The 19,526-nt window shown below is 35.5% G+C and overlaps 1 protein-coding gene across 1 annotated transcript in view; it reads right to left on the bottom strand.

Annotated features, from left to right (window-relative positions):
- LOC150092596 (phospholipid-transporting ATPase ABCA1-like) overlaps nt 1-19,526 on the bottom strand; it is a 982,930-nt gene that overhangs the window by 860,588 nt on the left and 102,816 nt on the right. The window contains exons 5-7 of the mRNA XM_090414749.1: nt 12,692-12,833; nt 6,406-6,554; nt 1,356-1,492 (exon numbers count right to left, since the gene is read on the bottom strand). Coding sequence (XP_090270875.1) covers nt 1,356-1,492; nt 6,406-6,554; nt 12,692-12,833 — 428 coding nt within the window. The remainder of the gene's footprint in view (nt 1-1,355; nt 1,493-6,405; nt 6,555-12,691; nt 12,834-19,526) is intronic.

Genomic DNA, 19,526 nt, shown 5'->3' with positions numbered 1-19,526 from the left:
TTTGGTACTCCAACATGTCTATTAATCTTCCAAATCAAAACCATATGGTCACTCTCTATTCTCTCCAACCATAGACTCAGATGCCACCTCGGTTTTAATCAATCTTCTGATGCTATGACCAAATCCAAAACTCTTAAACCTCATATTGCTTCTAGTACATGTTGCTTTGCTCAAGACATCTGTCCCTCAAGAATTCCAGAAATTCCATTCGCTTTTTAATGCATGCAGTTTCCTCTTCCCAGTTTATATAGCTGTATTTAAAATCTTCCATAGCAATCATTCTTCTTGCACCTGCCAGGCTCAACTGCCTAAACATCTCCTGCTCTTCACCTTCTATACTCCCAGGGACTCTACCTCACAGTACATGATTTTAAAACCATTAGTGCCATTTCCATCCAAATACTCCGCTCTGAGAGGACATAAGTCATCACTTATCATAAACAGTACTCCACTACCATGTTTTCACTTCCTATCCTGTTGAAAAATGATATACCCTGCTACTTCTATTCCTGTCAATATATCATCTTCCCTAACCATCTCTCAGAGATACCAATAATCTTTGGACAGGCTGAAGCAATCAATACCACCAATTCATCTCCTTTATTCCAGATACTCCTGGCATTAGTATAAAGAATCAAGGCCTTTTCAATGTTTCTATACCTGTCATTATCCCCCAGACTACAGTAGATTCATCATTATGCACTGCTTGAGAGCACTGTTAGTGCAGAAATGGCAAATCAGTTTAAGACCATAATCAATGAGCTTGAATGTGTATGATATTGAGGATCTCAAACAACAAATTTCTGATGCTATGGAAGTATAATTCTAAAAATATCACACTGGATTATTCTTGCACTGAATATGCAAGAATAATTATTCATGCATAAATTATCTTCATAACAGAATGTCATTTGTCTAGCAATGCACACACACACAGACACTGAAAATCAACTATGGTGAGACATGAAAAGTTAATAACACTACATCTTACCTCTCTGAGTCGAAAAAAATGAATTTCACTACTTCAAATATGACTTATTTTTATAATCAATAAACTTCAACATTTACTCCTTAAAAAAAAAAATCTGCACCCCCTTGGATAAAAAAGTTGCAGTCATAACTTCAGTCTCCTGTTTGACTGTTAAGCATTGGAATTTATAATCAATATCTAAGAAATGCCTTACCTAGTGAGTATCTGAAAACTGGTCATGACAGATATTTGTCATACAAGATTAAAATGTTTTCAAGAGAAACTTTAAACAAACAAGAATGAAAAGTTCTATTTATTTAAGAAAGGCAATCAAAACATCTGAAGTAATTATTATTATTATTTTTTTTAAATAATAACCACTTACCATTTGTATTCCAGTCATTGGTATTTTGGCACTAAGCAAAGACTCTGTTGCATTTTCAGTTAATGCAATATCCTGCAGTCTGATTCCCTCTTTCAAAGCTTCAGAATCTTTTATGACACTTGAGATGCTAATTGAGCCTGTAAAATTCATTACTGGAAAATCAATTTTTAAAATACCAGTACCTCACTAGTATAATAAAACAATTCTTATTCTAGTAACATGATCTAAATTTAAACTAGGAAAACTGGTAGTACACTACAGAAGAGAAAGAAAAAAAAATGAGAAGGAAGAGTATGAAATAGCAGTTGAGAAGAGGATATTTATGGTTATTATATGACTTTTCATGGAAGATATGTGCTTGAAGAGTTTGATGTAATCATGTTTTCCATGATGTAAAGATAAAGCATGTTAGTGACACTATTAAAATGAATAAAAGAGAAAGTGAAAGAGTAGACCATTTTGGCAAGTTCAAATTATTAAAAGCTTTGTAAAAAAAAAGAAGACAAGTAAAAATTACTACAAGAAGAAAAAAATAACAATAGCAGAGTAAAGAATGTTAGGTCTGTTTGACATAATATGAACGAATCTGATTAAGAAAAGGTCATGATTGCAAATAAGATAATACACAGGTTGTGCAATGTGTAGATATATGTATGAATTTGATGGACAAAAGAAATAATATACTAATATGTGAATGACGATCCACACTTAAATTAATTTAGAGTTAGGTGGAGAAGGGCGAGCATTTATACATCATTCTTGTACAAATAAATAAAAGAATGAGAATGATCAAAAGATTCTGAAGGTAGTTTCTCAGGACTTAAAATCTGATTGAGAACAATGTCATGGAAGGGCGTGATTTTTTTATGAGGATAAAAAAGGCAAAAAAGGTAGAAGAGTGCTGCTAATGATAGTGAAGGAATTATGTCTACAGAGAGTTGAAATACAGGGAAAATAGTGGCAGCGGTTTGGAAGGTATGGTGTGAGGTAGAGATAAATAGGATGAGATATTTAGTTGGATGTTGTTATAAACCAGGAAATGATGAGGTTTGAGACAAATGTATAGGCAACTTGATTTAGTGAGCAAGAGAAGAGTGATCATTATGGGTGATTTTAATTATGGCAATATTGATTAGAATTAACACCCCAACTGGCCAGGATATATATATATATATATATGTCCAGATAAATCTCGATATGATTCTGTAATACCTATTGAAAAACATGGATAAGAAGTGCAAGTTGGTCTCACTATATCATCCATCTCAGCTGGTAGAGAGGTTAAGAGACAGCATCAGAGAATAAGGAAAATGAATTTCTTAAGGGACAAGTATCTAAAACAATATGTAACAGAGAGCAGGGATGAAAGTATTAGATCAGATCACATCACCAGAGGATGTGCTATGGAATTAAGAGTCTAATCTTTTCTCCAGTTGGCAAGAGTGACCATGAAGTGATCACCTGGGTTGTCACCAGTCATGTGAGAACTTCGGTAAGGAAGAGATATGTGTGAAATTACATGCCTGGTAAATATGAATAGTATAGGAGATAACTAGGAACTATAGCATAGAAAGAGGAGTTGAGTGGAGAGGACAGAGAGATGCTTCTTAACATATCACCATGCCTTTGGAAGGAATGCCCTAGGGCAGGCATTCCCAATCCTATGCCCGCGGGCACCATGGCGCCCGTTGACCAATTTGTGTGTGCCTGCCACTGTTCAATCGTGTGCTGTATAGATTGAAATAATCATGTGCACATCACACAACAACTCATGGCATGCTATATGATGCATGCATTAATGACACATGACAAGTATTAAATGCATACAATGTAAAGTAGATGCGCATTCAAAGTTGTTTATTATCTGTTGCTAGTTATATGAGCATAATTTTAACTGTGTCTTGTACTTAAATTTTTGAAATATTTTGATTTTTAATCCTAAAATGAGTAAATCAAGTAAAAGACAACGAACCTATAATTTTAACACTGACTGGGAGGAAACATATTGTTTTGTTAATTTTAAAGATAATTGTGTTTGTTTGTTGTGCAACAGTAGCGTTGCAATTCCGAAAAAACATAATGTTGAACGTCACTTCCAGACAATGCATGCCACTTTTAATATGAATCATCCACTTAAATCTGAAATAAGAACGAAAAAAATAAATCAACTAAAATCGAACCTGTCTGCCCAACAGTCGGTTTTCAGTAGGCATGTGGTAACATCTAAAAATGCCACCATTGCTTCTTTAAAAATTTCTCATATGCTCACAAAAAAGAAAAAACCGTTCCAAGATGGCGAGTTGTTAAAAGAAGGATTTTTGACTGGTGCCGATTGTTTATTTGAGGGATTTTCTAACAAACATGAGACTATGTCAGCAATACAAGATTTACAATTGTCAAATAACACCATCACAAGAAGAATACATGTAATTTCAATGGACATACAAACTCAGTTAAAAAGTGACTTGGAAATATGTAACTGGTTCTCTTTACAATTTGACGAGTCAACAGATGTATCAGACACAGCACAGTTAGCAGTTATGGCGAGAATGGTATTTAGTAACTTCACTGTAAAAGAAGATCTACTGAAAATATTACCCATGAAAGGACGAACAACAGGTGAATATATTTATAATACATTCAGAACATATGCTAAGTCGATAGATATGCCTTTGCACAAGCTGTCTGCGATAACTACTGATGGGGCACCAGCAATGGTTGGCAATATCAATGGATTTATTGCACTCTGCAAGAAAGATCATTCATTTCCAAACTTTATGTCCTACCACTGTATTATCCACCAGGAAGTTTTGTGCAGTAAAATACTGCCCTTTGGACATGTTATGAAAGTTGTTACAAAAATAATCAACTCCATTCGAGCAGCTCCTTTGCAGCACCGTATTTAAATTTTTATATAATGTAAACTTTTAAGTAATAAAACATTTGATTATAATGTAAACTTTGTATGTATTCATTTAACAAAAGAATTCAAAAAATTTGCTTGAAAAAATAGATGGTGCCTGTCGCCCTACCAGTATTTTAGAATGTGCTCTAGGAAACAAAAAGGTTGGGAACCCCTGCCCTAGGGAATTAACAGCATTCATAACACACCTGTTTAACTTGAGCCTTGCAACAGGTCAAGTCATTAAGGAGATGAAATTGGGAAAAATGATTCCACTTCACAAACAGTGAGGATAAGACTGAGACTAAATTATAGGCCAGTAAGTTTGTCTGGAGAGTTGTTGCTAATGTGTTAGAGAGGTTGGAAAGGACTAGGATTCAGAATCGGACTGATAATAGCAGTATTCTCTATGATGGTCAGCATGGGTATGTTGGGGGGGGGTAATAATAATGATAATGTTATGGAGTAGAGCACTCATAGTACCCATCTATAAAAAGCCGAATGTGAGAATTACAGATGAATTTCTCTTCTGATTGTTCCTGGTAATGTTTATGCAAGTATTCTTGAGAAATGGCTAAGAAAAATTGTGGAAGAGAAGCTTGGAGAAGAACAAGCTGGGTTGAGGCCAAACAGAGATTGTCAGGATCAGATTTTCACTTTAAGACAGAGCTGAGAAATCATGGGAATATAACAAGGATCTGTATTTAAGTTTTGTAGATCTCAAAAAGGCATATGACAAGGTGCCAAGAGGAAAGCTGTTCAAAATGCTCTAGTTATATCATATAAATTGGACATTATATGAAAGAATACATAGTTTCTATTTCAAGGAAGTACATTATACATTATCTCCACTGTAATTCATCATCTATATGGATCACATTATGAAGAAAAGTGATATCAAAATTGGTAATGTTAATCTCAGGTCTTCACTTTATGCAGATGATGTTATACTCCTAAATAAATCCTCTACAAGTCTGCAGGATTCTCTGATCAAATTGAGTGGCTGCTATAATAGGTTTGGTATGAAAATCAGCATTAAAAAGACAAAGACAATGAAAATAGGCAGATAGACTTTAAACATCAACTGTATTCTGAATGGAGAACCTATAGAACAAGTAAAACATTTCAGTTTCTTAGGCACAGTTTTTAGTGAATAAGGAAATTAAATTTGGAAATAGAGAGCAGGATTAGCAAAACTGGTATAGTAGGAAGTCAACTGAATAAATTTATATGGAATAAGAGAGAGATTAGTCAAAACACTAAATTAGCTGTATACAAGACAATGCTCAAACCAATTTTAGCTTATGGATCTGAGAGCTGGATTAGAAATAAACCTCTTGATCAAAGACTGGAGACCATAGATATGAAAGTTCTGTGAAAGATTAGGAGACTGAACAGATGGCATCAATGGCAGTATAATATTAAAAATGAAGATATTAGGAAAGAGCTTGACAATGTTAGCATTCAGGAATGTGTTAGCGGAGCTAATCTCAGATGGTATGGTTCTTAAACAGAATGGGAGAGGAAAGATTAGCTAAGCAAGTGTTCTTTGCCATGATGGCAGGAAAACGACCCAGAGGAAGACCAAGATGTAGGTAGACTGATAGTGTAAAATGCCTTAGAAGACAGAAATATAAGATCTGATAATATTGGAATGTTGACAAATAACAGGCTAATCTGGAGGAAAATTGTTGATAAAAAGTTAGTAAAGATGTAACTTTTCATGTATTATTATAAGATCTTGCACATCCCCCCTTGAGAGTTTATGTCAGGAATTTGATGATGATGATGATGCTGCTATTACTGGTTTTGTTTTTTTCTATTGAATACTGCCTAAGATATTGTCCCTTAAGAATTGCATTCTCTTAGTATTAGGTGCAGTTTCTTCTTTCCAATTTATACTGCAACATCACACTAAACATTAAATATGTGGCTTAGGTTTCCCAACATCCAATAATAACTGCATTTAACAGCCTTTTTCCTGTCATTCTATCTAATATATAATATATTTAACTTGAGAGATTTACATGAATTTACGTCTAAGTGTTTTGCTTGAGAAGAGCACATAAAGATGGTTACCTGGTATAACAAAAACACTTAACAGAACAAAGTAAACCTGTAATTTAAAGTAAAATTGTGATTACATACCTGACATAGGAACCACAGGATCTGTTAATTTTTGCACAAATAAACTTAGGCTTTCCCAATCAACTGATAAACTTTTAAAATTTTCTACAGCTTCTTTAGTGATATGAGTATTTAATATATCTTCTAATTCTTCTATAACATCTATAATCCTATTAAAATCAGAAATAAAATTTTATGAAATATATAAAAAAATGTATACAATAATACAGTAAGTTACATGTCATCCAAATTTCTGCCAGTCCACCTTCCAGGCTACTGTATTCCTATGGCTTAGGTTTGCATTATTTTATTTTTAACACAATTCATGTTTCATTTTCTACTTCATTATTAATATTATTATCATCATTATTAACATGACACCTTCACAGAGTCAAAAGACTTATCATGGGAGGTCCATACTCTCATGCAAAAGGATCATTGACTTGTGCTGTAAATCCATGCACAGTTTCTGTACTCACTACACTTCCAGGAAATACATTCTATTCACTTACCATCCTCCATGCAAAGAACCTGCTCATCATCCCCCTCACACATGCACTGCTCACACTCTCTTTAAACAGTTTCCAGGGACATTCTTCTGTTCTACCCTTGTCTCTCGATACTCTATGAAAAATTTTCATATTAATCTGATAACAACCTCTTCTTACCAATTTATATTTTCACTCATATCCTCTTTCCTTCTTCAATTCAGAAGGCTCTGAATTGAAGAAGGAAAGACAAAGGAAAGAGGATATTCGCATTCACTCAAACTGTTCTTGTATCCCAACTTACACAGACCTGAAACTGACTTAGTGAACCTTCTCTGGATCTTCTCTAATATACATCCTTATCCCCATGAAAACCAAGCAACGAAATCTCCACACAATAGTCCAAGTGTGGCCTAATTAAGGCTTTATAGAATAGAATCATAACTTCTTTGCTTCAGCATGTCAAGGTCCTCCTCCACATCACTGCCATAGCAGTTCTATTGAGGAGATCTATTGTTCTTACAATTTAGCAATCTGATCTGTATAATGATCCCTACTGTCTTGGGATCATTATCCAATATGTATGTATGTTGTGTATGGTGATAAGTAGGTAGTCTTGGCCACTTATCGCCATACATAACATACATACATACATATTGGATAATGATCACCATACACAACCTACTAAAACCTATCTGATTGCCTATCTAACTCACTAGACTGATTCAATCTCATCTGTTTCCATTTAGTTACCAGCATGTTATGTGACAATCTATCAGAGGCATTTGAAAAATTCAAATATATCATTGCATATGATTTCCCTTATGCAGTGAATTCATCACCTTATTGGAGCACATAAGCAGAATACTAAAACATGACCTACCCCTAACAAACCCATGCTGACAATCTTAGAGAATACTGCTATTATCAACCCAATTCTTAATCTTAGTCCTAACCAACCCTGTTTAACACCTTAACAATTCTCCAGATACACAGATGGGCTATAATTGGTAGTCTCAATGTTATCCTCATTGTTTGTGAAGTGTAATCATTTTTTCCAATTTCATTTCATTAGGAACTTGCCCTGTAGCAAGACTCATGTTTAACAGGTGTGCGAAGGGCACAATTAATTCCCTAGAGCAGGGGTGTCAAACTGGCATCCTGTGGGCCGCATGTGGCTCACAAAGCAATTTCTTGCAGCCTGTGATGCCTCAAGGAAAGATACAAAAAAAAAGGATGGATGTTTTTTATAACAAAACAGAAATATCGATTTAAACATTCAATTTGTTCATTTTTATATGACATTTATAGTTACAATATGCATCCTGTGGGCCACAGGTTGTTTTTTATAACAAAACAGAAATATCGATTCAAACATTCAATTTGTTCGTTTTCATATGACATTGATAGTTACAATATGGATGCAATGACCTGCTATAATATAATTGCAATAAATATATTGCAATTTCAATGTTAGATCCAATCCTAATCAACCGTAAACTATATTTAGGCTTTCATTGTTAATTTATAGTATGCTGCAGGTGTCCATGCAGTTGACCGAGTGGCTATGCGCTTCACAACCATATGCCTGGGAAAGGAGTGTCCTGCGTTCGATTCCCATCGCCGATGTGAGAACTTAGGATCTTTCTCAGACATAACCAAGTTAGTCGGTCTTGGGCATGGACTGAAGGGTTTTTCTCCCCAGTTTACCTGGGATTTTTCCTCCTACAAGCAGGCAAACCAGCCCCATAAACACGCACCTCTACAGACATAGGATACCTCCAGGAATAAGGAGTAACCAACCTATTCTGTAGAATTTCGGTTCTGAATGCCTACACAGTAAAAAGTGTAGGTCTACGTGTGAGCATAAATTAGGATAGGATGCTGCAGGCAGTGTGCTGAAAAATTGAATTCTATTAGCTAGCAGCTGTTCACGTAACCAAAGTAGCATGGAGCATACTTGCCCATGTGAATCCAGGTTGCGTGAGTTTATGATTGCCTGCTACAGTCAATCAGAAATCTCTTAAGCACATCAGTGCACCGAACACAATCCAACAACATGAGCAACGTAACCTAGCTATAAGGGAATCCCTTTATTATTATTATTTTTTTTTATTTGGAACAGAAGAAGACGTATCATCACATATGGTTGTGAAACTTGGTCTCTAACAAAAGTAATGGCAAATAAACCAGCAACAACTCAAAGAAAAATGGAGAGGTTGATGCTAGGCATCACATTAAAAGATAAGAAGCAAAACACCTGGATAAGAAGCCAGACTCATATCACTAACATCATTCTTCACCACAAGCAGCTAAAATAGAAATGAGCCAGACATCTATCCAGAAGAGAAGATGAGCAATGGACCACTAATAAACTGGATTCCAAAAGAAGGAAAATGAGGCCGAGGACGTTCTAAAAGAAGGTGGAGTGATGAATCATCAAATTTTGTTGGGGAAAATTGGTCGACCATTGCCAAAAACAGAGAAAGGTTGAAAGAACTGGAGGAGGCCTTCGTCCAGCAGTGGACAGAAAATGGCTGAAAAGAAGAAGAAGTATTGTGCACTGGTCTACAGTTTTGTGCATTTTTAGTCAATATATTTAGTTTTAATAATGCAAGTAATTATATAAATACGTTTTTATAAAAATTGTTATTAATAATATGTTTATTTACCCAGACAATGTCACTTTCTAAAACAACAGGAAAAAGAAAAATTGCTGAAGAGGGGAGAAAATTCCAAGAAAAATGGGAATTTTCTTCTGCACTGAAACAAAGGACAAAATTGTGTAAATATTTTTAATGAAACAATTAGTGTTGACAAAGAATATGATATAAAAAGGCACTATGATAAAATTCACAAGGAACAATATTCATGCTCTAAGGGTAAACTGAGAGAAGAAAAATTAAAAAGTATAAAGAATTCACTCAAAGTCAACATCAAGTATTTTCAAAAATTATGAAAGACAATGAATGAATCAGCAGTGAGAGCCAGTTATGAAATCAGCTATTTATTGGTGAAACATTTCAAACCTTTTAGTGATGGTTCCTTGATTAAGGAGTGTATGATAAAAGTAGACAAAAAGGTCTGTCCCAGAAATGTGCAAGTATTTTGCGATATTTCTTTGTCCAGAAATACTGTCATCAAAATAATAACCAAAATGGCAGATAATCTGAAGAACCAGTTGCAAGAAATATCTGCAACCGTACAGTGCTTTTCAATTGCACTCAACGAAATTTTCGATATTCACGATGTGGCTCAAGTTACTGTTTCTTCAGGTTGCGATGACAATACGAATATTACTGAAGAGTTCTTGGAAATGATTCCCATCAATGGGACCACTTCAGGGAAAGACATTTTTGATACCATGTGGAGCATTTTAAAAAAATACCAACTTCCTCTGAACAGGCTCATAGTTGTGATAACCGATAGTGCTCCAGCAATGACAGGCAAAAAATGAAGATTTTGTTCCAAGACATGCAGCAAAGTTAAAGGAAATGTATCCAGACATTCCAAAACTGCAATCTTTCCGCTGCATTATTCATTAGCAGGTCCTGTGTTCCAAAGTATTGGAAATGAGCAGCATACTCAAGGCTGTGACAAATACTGTGAACTTCATCCAATCCAGAGGCTCAATCACCACCAGTCGGCACAATTTCTTAAAGACTTTGAGAATAAATTTGAAGGGATACATTATTGCACAGAGATTCATTGGTTATATTGTCATAAGGTTCTAAAAAACTTTCTTTTTTTTTCTTTTAAAGGAGATAAAATTGTTCCTAGAAATGATAAATCATGATGTTGCATTTCTTAATGATCAGACATGGGTACAAGATCTAGCATTCTTAGTTGATATTACAGGACATTTGAATGATTTAAATGTCAAATTTCAGGAGAAAGATCAGTTAATAACATACGTGTATGATGCACTGGCAAGTTTTAGATGTAAACTGATTTTGTTTCAAAATCGTTTAAAAGAGAATATTTTAAATTACTTTCCTATATGTGAACAGTTGAACAATAAGAATCAAAGTTTTACCTTTTCTCAATATTGTCCCAAACTAGATAAGATTAAAAGAAAATGCACCATTCATAAGGCTGCTGTTGTAACTACGTGGTATGTGAACTTGAACATCACCACACTTGACCGACCTCCACTGAGCCCTGATCTCAACCCTACTGAATATCTGTGGGATAAACTGGAGTGTCAGGTGAGGTCAAGGGACATCTGTCCCACAACAGTCCAGGACCTCATCACATGCCTATTGGAAGAATGGTCCAAAATTCCCATTGATCGCTATTGTATGCTTGGGGAAAGTATGTCCCATTAGATTGCTACAGTCACCACAGCAAAAGGAGGTCCTACATCTTATTAATGTGGGAGCTAATGCTGTTTGTTCCTCACACTATGGTGTTCCTTGACTTCTTTCTGAGCAGTGTTATATATACAATGCTTTGAAAAAAATCAAGCAGTATTTATATATATATATATATATATATATATATATATATACATGCACGCACACACAAACACACTCACACTTAATGGACAAAACATTAGAGATAGAGCAATGGGAAATGTACCTAAACTGATTGCAGATGATAAATAGGCAGAAATCAGGGCTTCTCAAAAGTGTATTGCAATCAACAAACATGGATAAATGTGGTGATCTTAGCAACTTTGGTCATGGACATATCATTGGCACAAGACAGCTGGGTCATTCTATTGTCCAAGTGGTAAGACCCCTGGGATTCTCAAGGGCAGCCATATCAAAGGTTGCCCTCAAGACCATGAGTATACTATTAACTGATGCACCCAGCATCAGTTAATAGTAACACACACTGATGACTAGGATCGATGTAGAAATTCCAGGCTTATACAGACCAACCGCAGGGCAACGGTGGCACAAATCACATCCAGTTTCAACGTCAGAGTTCCAAGCAGCATCGGTGAGTGAATGGTACTCTGTACACCATGGGCTACAAGTGCTGATGCCCTAATCATATACCACTGTTGATAGCTTGTCATCAGTCACCTCACCTGATGTCATGACCATTGAAACTGGACATCTGTAGAGTAGACCAGAGTTGTGTGGTTTGATGAATCCCATTATTAGTTGTACCAAGCTGACAGGAAGGTGTGGGTGTGGTGTCGACAGCATGAGGATATGGTCCCATCATGCTAGGTAGGCTCTGTTCAAGCAGATAGTGGCTCTATAATGGTTTGGGAAGCCTTCTCATGTGACAAATTAGGTTACCTGGTGTGTCTGGAGAGGTCCTTAAATGCTGCAAGCTACAAGAATTTTCTAGCTGATCACCTACACACTTTCATGGCCTCTGCACATCCTGGGTGTGTTTCAGTAAAATAATGCACTACCCACCAGGCCACAACCACCCTGAAATAGCTCAAGTAACACTCATCTGAGTTTGGGACCATCCAGTGGCCCCAAGGTCCCTAGATATAAGTCTGATTGAATCTCTCTCTGGGATGCCATAGAGTGAAACATCAGATCCGTCTATCCAGGACCAACATCTAAGGTGCGGTTGTGGACAATGCTGCAACAGGCATTGCTGGAATTACCTCCAGCAACCCTCCAGCATTTGGTGGAGTCAATGCCTCAGAGAGTACAGGCTGTTATTCATACTAGAGGAGGACTGGCATGCTATTAAGTAGTATCCCTTTGTCCATAAGTGTACTATTATTATTAAAAACATAATTCATTTATACAGAAAACAGTTTGTTTTGCTTTCATTTTATTATATTTCTGAATGGCATTTATTCAAAAGGAATCAAAATTAATATATAAAGTTAATTTACTTACAAAGATGAATTAAACTCAATAATTTTACTTCTAACATCTTCATTATTAGTTGTAGGATGGCAGGTATTGTTAAATGTACAAAGTGTGTTTTGAAGAAAGGGAAGGACTCCTGCTGATGGCATTGCTTTTTCATCAAAGTTACCTACAAGCAAAATGTATGGTGAATCACAATTTGATTCAATTAAATTATACTATAATCAAAATTCAAATTTAACTGTATTTTATTTAAATAGAATGAAACAGAATTCAACTAGATGCTAAGATTAACAAAAAAAAATTTGTAAAATCAGATGCAGAAATATGAGATTTTTTTTTATAATAGCTCTTTCATTATTTTAATAATGGGAGATTGATCATAATAAAAATGCAATGGCAAGAAAAATGCATCAAGAAAAAAAAAGAAAAAGAATGGTACTTAATATTTTAAAGTACTACTTTAAAATGGTACTTTAATCAATTTCAAGGATATCAAGAGGATATCCTTGAAAAAATTTCCAAGGAAAGCACGAACAGCTCATGTAAAAGAACATTGCTAAGTACAAGGACGATCTGATCTTGCCCAAAGACTGAGTTAATTAAAGGAGAGAGATAAGAAAATTTGAGAGTGAGAGAAACTTGTGAGAATAAAAGAACCTGGGAAATAGAAGAAAAATTAGAAGTTCGGAGAGAGAGAGAGAGGGACAGAGAGTACAGGAGCAAGGAATAGAAAGATGGATTACAGAAAAGTGGAAGAACAAACAAGGAGGAGAGAGAGAGAGAGAGAAAAGAAGGAATGAATGAAGCTGGGAGGAGTGTGATGTATGGAGATTCATGATTCACAATTCACTACTCTGCAAAGTGAATTATTGAATTACTATGCAGAGTAGAATGTCAGAAGAGTGCTTTGCCTGCAACAAAACAGTGTGACTATGATAATGAAGTTGGATGAGAATGTGAATGAGATGATAGTGAAGATTGGTGCCAGTGACCTGAGAGAAAGTTGTGTGTGAGAGAGAACTGGGTGGCAAGAGATTTCATATTAATGTTAGAGAACGTGCAGCAGAAAAATGAGAGGGAATATAATGAGTGTATGTACTGTGAGTATGTTTGCAAATGACACAATAGTAAGAATAGGTAGAAAGAATAGGTGGAATATGTCGATGCCTGGAGTGTAAGTGATGACAAAAGAAAGCTCTATGAGAGAGATGGGTAATGCAAGCAGTAAAGACGTTGTGCTCTAGGCAAGTGAGAGTGCTAGAGGATAAAAACTAGAACACCAGGGGCAGTATCATCATGTAGTGGGTAGTAACTTTGGAAATTGGTTCTTCGTACAGTATATTGTAGAATATAGTGTAAAATGAAGAGAGAGAGAGAGAGAGAGAGAGAGAGAGAGAGGAAGCAGAAGGGATCTCTGAGAATAGTACTAGTTTTCAGGCAAGAAAAGTAACAATTGTGGTAGTGAGATAAGAAATTTCGTTGATTAATCAACTCAGGCTATTTATTTGAACCAATTTAAGAGTAACATGAAAGGCCTTATGGTCAGTTATCAAGCATGTTCATTAATGTTAGAAGCATTAGGAATAAAGATGATGATGAACTGTTAACATCTGTAAATGAAAAAGGATCTAAAATTATTGGCTTTAATGAGGCCTAGCTAACAGAAGAAGATATCTTTACAGGAGCAGAATGTGAATGGTTTAGTCTGCTCAAGAATGTCAGACAGGAGAAAAAGAATGGATAAAAATTGTGAATAAATACAACCAGAACAAAATACATCAGTTGCTGCTACAGACCAGGATTATCTAAAGAGGAGCCTAAAGAGACCTTAGACCTCAATATAATTAGAATTATTGATATGGTTGATTTCAATCATAGGGACTAGAGAAAGGAGAAAATATGCATGATGAGGAAAACAGAATTTATAGTTACTCAAGGATAACCACCTCAAGCAGCATGTGATGGAAGGGATAGTAGTGCAAGAATACTAGATTTAACAATAGCATTCCAGAATATTAATATAAATCAAATCAGATGGTTGTTTCAGTTCACCATTGGAGAAACTTATCATGCCATTTTAACTTGAGAGAAATGTAAATCATGTAAGAGCTTTGAATAAAAAAAACTGTAAAGCAGACTGAAAAAGCAATGCATTGGAATTAAAAACTACATTATAAAGAACTCAACAGTGCATGGAAAATAGTAAAAGAGCATCTTAAGAAAGCTATATCTCACTGTATCCCCCGGCATTTAGATAATAAATCACATGCAAGAAAAATGAATGAATGAATAAGACTTTGAAGCAAAAACTACATAAAAATAAAATACTGTAGATCCAATATACCTGATGATGCAGAACAAGAACCTGATCATTATCTTTCATCAGGTATACTGAACAAGGATGATGACCAATATACTTGGAGAAAGACGATGAGCAAGAAAAGGATCAATATCTTTAAGCCCACACAAAAATCAGACTATCAGGCAAATTTACTGAACAGGCAAAGGGAAATCAAAGAATTTTTTCATCATGTGGCAAGTAAAATGAGAAATGACTATGGAAGAATAACCTTAGAGAAATAAGGTAGGAGAGTGCTGAATGCTTTCGAAAGCTGAATCATTAGGTGATCATTGTAGTGGGGTAGACAATTCAGGCAGACATGCAGACATGCCCTTAGCAATCATGACGCAGAATTGGAACTAGATGAAATAAGAGAGGTAAATGAGTTAAGAAACATCAATTCTATTACATCAGTTCAACTCAAGTACAGTAAGGGTGATTAATGAATGTGCAATGAATTGTTGTTTAACTGAAATCTAAACATGAGCATGATTCTTATTAAGTGGAAGAAAGTTAAGATAATTCCATTATACAATGGTGAAGTTAGTACTTTGCAGCTAACTGACATTTTGGAATAGTGACTACAGTGCTAGAGAGGTTAGTCAGAAACATTTAGAGGTGGGGTAGATATAACCTCAATCCTGCTTTAGTAATCTGTTCATAATTTACAACAGAATGGCAGCAGTGTGGCCAAGAGGAATGGAAATACTATGAAACTCAAGATTTTGCAAGAGAGTGATGTATGCAGAGACTTATTATCAAAATGGGGAAAGATACCAAATCCCCACTGCCCTTGTGGAGCTGAGGCCCAAACCATTCATCACATAGTTCAGGAATGTGAGTTAACGGCATATCCAGGTGAATTAAAGGACATTTTTGACCTATCGCCAGAGATGATCAATGCGATTAAAAATCTAAATGTAAAAATATGACTAAATTTTTTTCTTAATACCTGTATTTTATCTGTTTGTTTATGTTTTACTTCTTATTTATAATTTTATATATTGTATTTTATCTATATTCACATGTATTTTATTTTATTTTATTTCCTTTTAACCATGTGTATATGCCATATGATAAATAAATAAATAAATAATAAGATTTTAATAAGATTCATGTAAATAGGATTCCACAAAGGAGGCTGTTACACAAACTCAAAGGAATGAGTGTGGGTATATAATATAGACTCATGACATGGAATAGTGGCCGAATGATATATCAAAAAGAGAAAGGGGGTCAAAGAGAAAGAGGGTGAACCATGGTGTACTATAGGGTTGTACTTGGGATGTTATTGTTATGTTAATGATATTGGAGATTTTCTGATGATGCTAAGTTAAGAAAAGTGATGGAAGATATCAACTAATGCAGAATCTCTGGAGGACACTGCATGCAGAATATTGCATTAATATAGTTTCCGTTATGATTCTAATAGTGGAGAGAGAGATGCAAAGGAGAGTGATAAAATTTATATACGGATTGTGGAATACTGATTATGAAGACAGATTGAGAATTTGTAGACTGCAGACACTAGCAAACAGGAGAAAGAGGGGTGATATGATTGAGACTTACAAACTTCTGAAGGGGTCATACAGGATTCAGTTATGGAATTTTTCATTTTATGGAGGGTGGGGAAAGGACAAGAGGGCATCCTTGGAAGCTAAGAATGAATGTTACTAAGAAGAAGGTGAGGATTAGATTTTTCTCTCATAAGGTGGTGCATGATTGGAATGGATTGCCATTGGATGTTGTGTGTGCAAGCAGTGTGAATGAATTCAAGAACAAGTATGATAGCTGGTGTGTGTGTGTGTGTGGTATGCGGCTTCCCTCAATGAGTCCCTGAAGGTTATCTTAATAATAATAATAATAATAGGAAATTTCTGGAATACTTTCAGCAGATAGAATTAATAAATTAATATAATACTACTGTAGTCAATGAAGCTAGAGACATGAGAGTTATAGTGGAGAAGAAGTTAGTTTAGGGCCACACTGCTAAGTTGGTTAAGTTATTGAATCAAATAACTACTCCTGAAGAGAACACTACCCTGTAAGAAAAAAGAAGTTATTCTCCCATTTTACAAGACTATCAAAAGACCACAGCTTGACTACTATGCCCAGATAAGATTACTTGGGCTTAGAGGATATCTGAACTGGATGCAGAGACAAGCGAAAAGATTCAGCATGGGTAACCAAGATCTTTCTTTCTTTTGCACCTCTTTCTTCATTTGCACAAGTTCCTATGGAACTTGTGCATATGAAGAAAGAGGCAGACTGCAGGAATGTAGTCTTCAAAATTTGGGTAGCTAGACAGTGTGGATATGATAGGAACATTCAAGTTTATAAGGACATTTTACAGTATAGATCCGAATAAGAATGTATATAGTGGAAATGGGAGAGAACTTAGAATCATCTCTGGAAGAAGAGTAAGGATGTGATTAAGAAGTATGTCAGATCTGGTTATTCTCATAACATGTGAAGAGTGTCTGAAATGAATGGTATAGCAGATGTTGTGAATGCATTTTTGGTGAATGTTTTCAACAAAAGATATAATAGGGATTTAAGCACGTGAGCTGCAAGAGGGCCTCTCTTTCAATAAGTCTTTGACTCCATACAAGAAGTAACAATTGTCCTTGATTATTACTTCATCAAGGACATTCTAGAAGTAATATTCTTAAATACAGTAATACCCCAATTTACATGAATCCGGAGTTACACGGTTTCTTATATATACGTATTCCCATCCTGCTTCACGCCTCACCACTAGTCGTATCTATCCGGTGCCGGCCACATTCGCCAGTGTCGCACATGTTGTGAACAAGCACTGCCATGTTTCGTGTGGTCTCCATTCATACACGATTTTTATAGTCTGCAAACCTTGCAATTGTTTAATGTTATGTTCTTGATAAAAATTTTATCACATAAAAAATAATAATGTCGTCCAAAAGAAGTAAGTCCAATTCTTCTACAGCTAGCAAGAAAAGAAAAATTGACTTTGAAAACAAAACTCAACATTATTAAGAATGTTGAAGGCGGAATGAAAATTTGTGAGCTAGCAAAGAAGTTTGATCTACAGGAATCCACAGTAAGAACAATCATAAAAGATAAAGAAAGAATTCTTGCTGCTGTGAAAAATGCCCATCATTGAATTCAAGCATAATTCGTAAATGTCATGGGATTATTGGTGAGATGGAAATGATGCTAAAATTATGGTGTGATAATCAAGTGAGAGTAAAAAATTGTCTAGTTGATCAAACGACAATATGTAGCCAAACCAAGTTGATTTTTGAGAGGCTAAAAGTAGAAGCTGGAGAAGCAGCCAAAGAAGAAAATTTCATGGCCAATAATGGTTGGTTCAACCGATTTAAAAATCACTATAACTAGCACAGCATCAGAGAGTGGAGAGGTGGCAAGCACTGATAAAGAGGCTATGACTTCTTTTCCTGAGACACTTAAGGCTATCATCGAGGAAGGTAGCTATAGCAGTCAAACCATATTTAATGTAGACGAGACCGGCTTGTTCTGGAAAAAGATGCCTAAGAGAATTTTCATCGCACGTGAAGAAAAAACATTTCCTGGCTTTAAGGCTTCCAAAGACTGGTTGACAGTAATGCTTGGTGGAAATGCAGCTAGTGATTGCAAGTTAAAACCTCTATTAATTTATCACTCCGAAAATCCAAGAGCTCTAAAAAAAATCTAAAGCTGGCTTGCCAGTGATTTGGAAGTCAAATTCTAAAGCTTGGGTGACAGCTTCTATTTTTGAAGACTGGTTTGGTCACCACTTCATACCTGAAGTTGAACGTTATTGCCGGTTTAAAAAAATTCCGTTTAAAGTTATGCTCATTATTGATAATGCACTTGGTCACCCTCCTGCAACTTTAATTGATTCTGATCCACATGTAAAAGTTGTTTTCTTGCCTCCAAATACAACCGATGGACCAAGGATTTATCAAAACATTCAAAGCATACTACACAGCATTCGTTTGCAAGTCTGAATGAAGCTATGAGGCAAAATGAGCAACTGTCTGTTAAAGAGTTTTGGAAACAGTTTAATGTTTTAGATGCTGGATCTTGGGGTGAAATTTCCCAAAAAACAGAACTGTTGCCAGAAACTGATCAAGTTGCTGGGGCAATAGAAGAAGTTTTCAACCTTGCCAGGCAATTAGATTTAGAAGTCGACAGTGAAGATGTCAGCAAGCTGTTAGACTCACATAACAAGGAGCTTACAATCGATGAGCTCATAGAGATGTGTGAGCAAAGTGCTACTGAAGAGACCGAAAACTCAGATCCAGTTCTACCAGAAAAGCACATGACAATTGCAAAGTTAACAGAAGGTCTCAGCTTAATTAAGAAAGGTTTACAGATTTTGGAGGACATAGATGCTAACAAGGAACGAATTGTAGCCACAAGGCAAGGAATAAAAAAATCATTGGCTTGCTATGGAGACATTTTGCTGTGACAAGAAAAAGACATTATGCCATCAGACGAATCTATTAGATTTTCTGAAACCATCTACATCAAAAT

The sequence above is a fragment of the Typopeltis vanoorti genome, chromosome 25 (genome assembly GCF_054136105.1).
Source record: "Typopeltis vanoorti isolate ZY-2024b chromosome 25, IOZ_Tvanoo_1.0, whole genome shotgun sequence".
In the NCBI taxonomy this organism is placed as follows: domain Eukaryota; kingdom Metazoa; phylum Arthropoda; class Arachnida; order Uropygi; family Thelyphonidae; genus Typopeltis; species Typopeltis vanoorti.
Note: the sequence above shows the minus strand (reverse complement) of the source record. Positions and strands in the feature narration are given on the sequence as shown.